We start from the raw sequence: 6,054 nt of genomic DNA on the forward strand, positions 1-6,054 counted from the left end.
TGTCCAGGTGGGTTTGGAACATCTCCAGAGAAGGAGACTCCACACCCTCTCTGGACAGCCTGTCCCAGGGCTCCAACACCCTCACAGTAAATAAATTTTTCCTTAAGTTTGTCTGGAACTTCTGGTGTCCCAGTTTGTGCCCATTGCCCCTTGTCCTGTCACCACCCACCTCCAAAAAGAGCCCGGCCCCATCCATTTGGCCCCCACATTTCAGATCATTATAGACATTGATCAGATCCCCTCTCAGGCTGCTCTTCTCCAGGCTGAACAGTCCCAGCTCCCTCAGCCTCTCCTCCTAAGGCAGATGCTCCAGCCCCTCATCATCTCTGTGGCCTCCACTGGACTCTCTCCAGAAGATCCTTGTCCCTCTGGAACTGGGGAGCCCAGAACTGGACACAACACTCCAGCTGTGGCCTCACCAGGGCAGAGTAGAGGGGGAGGAGAACCTCCCTGGACCTGCTGGCCACACTCTTTTTAACACACCCAAAGCTCACTCACCTTTCTGTCATTGCATGCACGGGCTGTTGAGAATAAAACCCACCAGCTGTCACCAAACACAATGTTTTGCTTTTAACTGTTGCTGCAAACCCATCAAATTTAACACCCATCACACTTTTTTCACAGCCTCTTCTCCTGTACCTCCGTGCTGGATTCCATGCTCTTCAAGCCCTTCCCACTATGTGACAGGAACGTCCAGAACATTCTGCGGGATGAGATTGTTAATCCGCTCCGAAAGTGAGTACAGTGTCTGGGAATCCTGGAAGTCATCTGTCTGCCTTCATACCTCCTCTGCTGCCCTGCCTGATGGTACCTATCACTGAGGGAAAGGGTTACCTGGAGAGTTTCTCCTGCCAGCCACATCCAGAGGTCTTCATATTGGGTTCCTCTTCCAGTTGTTCCTTTCCCCGAGTTGCAAAGCTGTCACAACTCCTACTGCATGTGCATGAATATCTCCTGCTCAGAAGGAAGCAGCTGCAATTCTCAGTGAAGGGAAGAAAGGGGGATTCCTGGGGTTCTGATCATCTCTGGAGGGAACCCTGGAGTTGATGAAGCAGTGGTATTGCCTTCAGCAGCAGTTAGTCTGAAAGTGTCAGGCTGGATGAGGGTAGATCATGGCATGAGAGTTAAATTCTCTAGAAATTCAAAGATACAGTTTCTTTCCTCAGAGAGAGGAAAGGTTCTTTCCTCTTTCCACCTAGAGAGGTGTGGAAGAGAGGCATGGAGAGCTGATTGAACATAAAGACATTAGAATCTTCCTTGAGGCCCAGTGACTTGGCACTGGCTGCAGAAATACAACCCTGGGGTGTTCTGTGATGCTGAGATTTGATGGAGAACAGCCTGGCTGAGAAGGACTTGGGGATGAAAAATTGGACATGAGTTGGCAACGTGCACTCACAGCCCAGAAAGCCAATTATTTCCTGAGCTGTATCCAAAGCAGCGTGAGCAGCAGATTGAGGGAGATGATTCTGCCCCTCTACTCTGCTCTGGTGAGACCCCACTTGCAGTGCTGTGTCCAGTTCTGGGTTCCTCAGCACAGGAAAGACGTGGATCTGTTGGAGCAGGTCCAGAGGAAGCTACAAAAATGGTCCAAGGGATGGAGCAGCTCTGCTGTGGAGAAAGGATGAGGGAGTTGGGGTTGTTCAGCCTGGAGAAGAGAAGGCTCCAGGGAGACCTTCTGGTGGCCCTTTAATACAGAAAGAGGATTTCTAAGAATGATGAAGAGAGAATTTTTACCAGGGCCTGTAGTGACAGGAGAAGGAGCAACAGTTTTCAACTGAAAGGTTAGATTTAGGTTGGACATGAAGAAATTGGTTAAGATGAAGGTGGTGGACCAGGTTTCCCAGAGAAGTTGTGGGTGCCCCATCCTTGGAAGTGTTCAAAGTCAGGTTGGATGAAGCTTTGAGCAACCTGCTCTGTGGGGAGATGTTCCAAGGGGGTTGGACTAGATAATCTTCAAAAAAAAAAATCCCTTCCAACCCAAACTAATCAATAATTCTTTGATTTAAATAAATGGAGAGATCATCTGCAGCTGCTTCTTGTTTCTAGGACTGGCTTCGTCAGGGCTAGGAGTGTCATGCACCTTAGGGAGCAACTAACTGAAAAGGGCCAGTGTTCAAGCTTTACCAACGCTGAGAAAGGTAACGTGCTCTCTTGTGGGGGGTGGGGGACACACACACACACACACACACCTTCCCTGGGCTGCTTTGTTGTGCCACCACCTCATCCAGGCAACCAGGCTGACAACTTAATTGTCTGCTTCTCCCAGGCACGTGCATTAATCTGCCTGCTCTGCTGTTGGTTTGTGTAAAAATACACATGTCAAATACTTCTTAAAAAATTCTACAGGCTTGTCAAATGAAATCTGTCCTCGAGTTTAATGAGAATTGTTGGGTCTCTGCCTGGTGGCAGCTGTTGCCAGGAGTGGAGAGGAAAATCTGTGTGAATAGAATTTAAACAAGGGAGAAATTTCCTTGACCTTTTTATTTTGTATTATACTCTGAATAATTTCTACTTTGTATTATACTCCATCTCTGATATCCCTGCTTGAATCCAGCTTGATTGTGCTGAAGGACATGGTTTAGAGGTGGATTTGGTAGTGTTTATGGTTGGACTCAATGATCTTAAAGGTTTTTTCCAACCAAAATGATTTATCAGTTTGCCAAGATCAACTTGGGTTGGAATTCTGATAAGTTATTTGATGTTCCTCAAAGACTGTAATCTGGTTAAAATAAGACAGAAAACACCCAGAGCTGAAACCCACCAATCTCTGGTGGCAACCAGCACGTTCCCATCCGTGCACAGCACGGCTTCATGGGGTTTACAACGAGGAGACAGATGACACCAATGCCAAACGTCACTGCAACAACCTCTGAGTATCTGGAGAGTAAACATGTGGCATTGAGTCTTCTAGAAACAGCAGATATCTTGTCAGCAAACAGCACTTGTGTTTTGTACTGGTTTATTTTTATTTTAGCTGAGGATGGTTTATTAAGTGTTCAGTTTCTGGAATTTCCAGGTTCACAAAATGTTGGTTGATGTTTATGTGGCAGATTTTTATCTTCTGGATGCAGTGGGTGTGGTGTGACCCATGTTTTTCTTTGACCTTCCAGATCCTGAGGAGTTCCTCAATCTCATCATGCATCAGATCCTGGGAATAGAACCACTCTTGAAATTGCAGTAAGTTTCTGTACCTAAGCAAAACAATTTACCCAGGCCAGGCTCATTAATTACCCCCTCCTCAAGCTCACCGGGTGTTACTTGAACCTTCTCATCGAGGCTTTGGGAGCACAGCTCAGTGAGTTGTGTACAGCTCCTCTCTGCTCTTACTTGTTGTGATCATGGCCCAGGTGATGCATCCAGGAAAAGACACTTCTAAGCTCTCCTTGGAGGTGCCACCTTAGGAAAATGATGATAAAAATCTTGTCTCATGCTTAGGAAGAGCCAGCAGTGGTTTTAAGAAACATAGTGTCCAACTTCAGTTCAGAGCCAACAGTATTGAGTTCAGTACTGTGAACTGAATTGAGTATTGGAGTCTTGTATTCAGTGTTGGGCCCCTGAGTCCAAGAAGGACATGGAGGTGCTGGAGCGTGTCCAGAGAAGGGCAACGGAGCTGGGGAAGGGTCTGGAGCACAAGTGTGCTGAGTTCCCTTGTGGCTGAGGGAACTGGGGGTGTTGAGCCTGGAGAAAAGGAGGCTGAGGGGAGACCTTGTGTCTCTGTGCAAGTCCCTTGGAGGAGGGTGGAGAGAGGTGGGGGTGGGTCTGTTCAACCAAGGCCCAAGGGACAGGACAAGAGGAAATGGGCTCCAGTTGTGGCCAGGGCAGTTGAGATGGGATGTGAGGAAGAATTTCTTTGCTGAAAGGGTTCTGAGGCATTGGAAGGGGTTGCCCAGGGCAGTGGTGGAGTCCCCATCCCTGGAGGGATTGAAGAGTCGTGTAGACATAGTGCTGAGGGACATGGGTTAGTTGGGGACTTGTCAGTGTTGGGTTCATGATGGGACTTGATGATCTTAAAGGTCTTTTCCAATCTGGGCAATTCTGGTATTCTGTATCTCATGACCTTTGGATGTGTTTGGGATGTATCCAGACTGTCAAGCTGGCTCAGATCCTGCAGCCTCTCAAACAAGCAGTCCATGGATGCAGTCCCAGTTTTTCAGGACTCTACAAAGAAGATGAGAGGTTGAAGGAAGCCAAAAATAACTGTGCTGTTGAGGAGCATAGAAGGGGATTGTTCGGTTTCTGTGCTCCTTTGTTGAGATGTCAGTCAAGCTGTAGATCGTGGAGTACTCGGAAAGGCTGAGCACAAAGACAACTCTGTCCTGCAGCTCCCCTGCAGAGACTCATCTGAAGGAAATCCTTTCCCTGCTGGCTCAGGAATGTCGGGGTTGTGGGAGATCTTCTGCACACAACTCACCTTTTGAATGCACTGAGTTTTGCTCTCTGGCTTTTGGACGTGCAGTTCTAAATAGATCTTTCATCTGAGAAGGAGATTGCTGATTGTGCCATAGTGCAGTTGGTGAAAAAGGATATAGACCTACTGGAGCCAGTGCAGAGGAGGCCACCAGGATGATGCGAGGGCTGGAGCAGCTCTGCTGTGAGGACAGGCTGAGAGAGTTGGGGCTGTTGAGCCTGGAGAAGAGAAGGCTCCGGGGAGATCTTCTAGCAGCCTCCCAGTACCTGAAGGGGCTCCAGGAAGGCTGGGGAGGGACTTTGGCCAAGGGCAGGGAGTGACAGAACAAGGGGTGATGGCTTGAAAGTGTCAGAGGGGAGATGGAGGTGAGATGTGAGGAAGAAATTGTTTGGTGTGAGGGTGGTGAGCCAGTGTCCCAGGTTGGCCAGAGAAGCTGTGGGTGTTCCTCCCTGGAAGTGTTTGTGGCCAGGTTGGATGAGGCTTTGAGCAACCTGGTCTAGTGGAAGGTGTCCCTGCTGCTGGCAGGGGGGTTGGGACTGGATGATCTTTAAGGTCCCTTCCCCATTCTGTGGTTCTGTGAAAGAATTATTGACGTGACTTTTAATATTTCCACTGATGAGGGGAAGCCGAGTTTTGCTGACAGGAGCAGGATGTGATGCTCTGGAGGGATAATGAGACTGAAGATGATACTTTTATCCTCTTCTCATGACACCTATTTCACATTTCTGGGTGGAAAAAGTGCTTCTTGACCATGTTGCACCAAGCCTTGGTGCCTTGGGCCCAGAAGTTCTTGCAGGACAAAACAAATATGACAAAACTGGGAGCTCAGATATTTGTGGCACCACATAAACAATCCCCATGACCACTCCTTGCAGGTCAGGAGACCGGGAGCAGGACTGTTACTGTTACCAGATATTTATGGACAAACAGGAGGATCTGGTGGTTCCTGATGTGCAGCAGTTAGTGGAACATTCCTTCCTGTCCTCTGATCTGAAGCTAGTGGAGGTGAGCCCAGCTACCTTCCGCCTCCGCTGCTATCTGCTGCCTCTTTCTTCCTTCCTCCAACATCTCCGTGCCTGCTGGTGAGTCTGTGGTGGGTCTTGTTTGTCTTTTATCTCACACTACAAAGCAGTAGGATGCAGCCACAAGAGAGAGGTCTTGTGGAGCATGACCTGGGTAGAGGGTTGTGCTTTCCCTGTTGCCATTTTGTCTTGTGAAGAATCAAACCAGAAAGTCTTGATTCCCAGGAGCAATATGGAGAGAAGAATCTCTGGGGTTTGACTCATCTTGGCAGGATGACTCGTTTCTCTTTCTTCTTCCAGATCCCATCTTGCTTCATTATCCAAATGCCACGTTTTGGGAAGGATTATAAAATGTTCAGTAAAATCATTCCTTCCTTGGAGCTGGATATAACAGATCTGCTGCTTGACAGTAAGTTGTTGGGCAGTGGTAAAGCTGCTGGATGGGACTGTGAGCAACTGGGTCACAGGTCTCACATCTTTGGGTTGTGAGCAGATGTAAGGTGGGACCATGGTGTGATTCTTCTTCAGGCTCTGCAGAGGGATTTGGACAAGCTGGATCCATGGGCCAGGACCAATTGAATGAGAAAGCCAAAGGCATCCTGGCCTGGATCAGGGATAGTGTGG

General features: G+C 48.4%; 1 protein-coding gene across 1 annotated transcript; it reads left to right on the forward strand.

Annotated features, from left to right (window-relative positions):
- Positions 1-622: 622 nt before the first annotated feature.
- Positions 623-5,839, forward strand: LOC104530007 (ubiquitin carboxyl-terminal hydrolase CYLD; the record flags this gene model as incomplete). The annotated part of the gene is made up of 5 exons (XM_010174468.1): positions 623-735; positions 2,047-2,138; positions 3,111-3,177; positions 5,284-5,413; positions 5,731-5,839. Coding segments are annotated over exons 1-5 (478 nt in total), but the record flags the coding sequence as incomplete, so codon positions are not given.
- Between the last annotated feature and the right edge of the window lie 215 nt (positions 5,840-6,054).

Source organism: Antrostomus carolinensis, unplaced genomic scaffold (genome assembly GCF_000700745.2).
Source record: "Antrostomus carolinensis isolate BGI_N321 unplaced genomic scaffold, ASM70074v2 scaffold18358, whole genome shotgun sequence".
Taxonomy (NCBI): domain Eukaryota; kingdom Metazoa; phylum Chordata; class Aves; order Caprimulgiformes; family Caprimulgidae; genus Antrostomus; species Antrostomus carolinensis.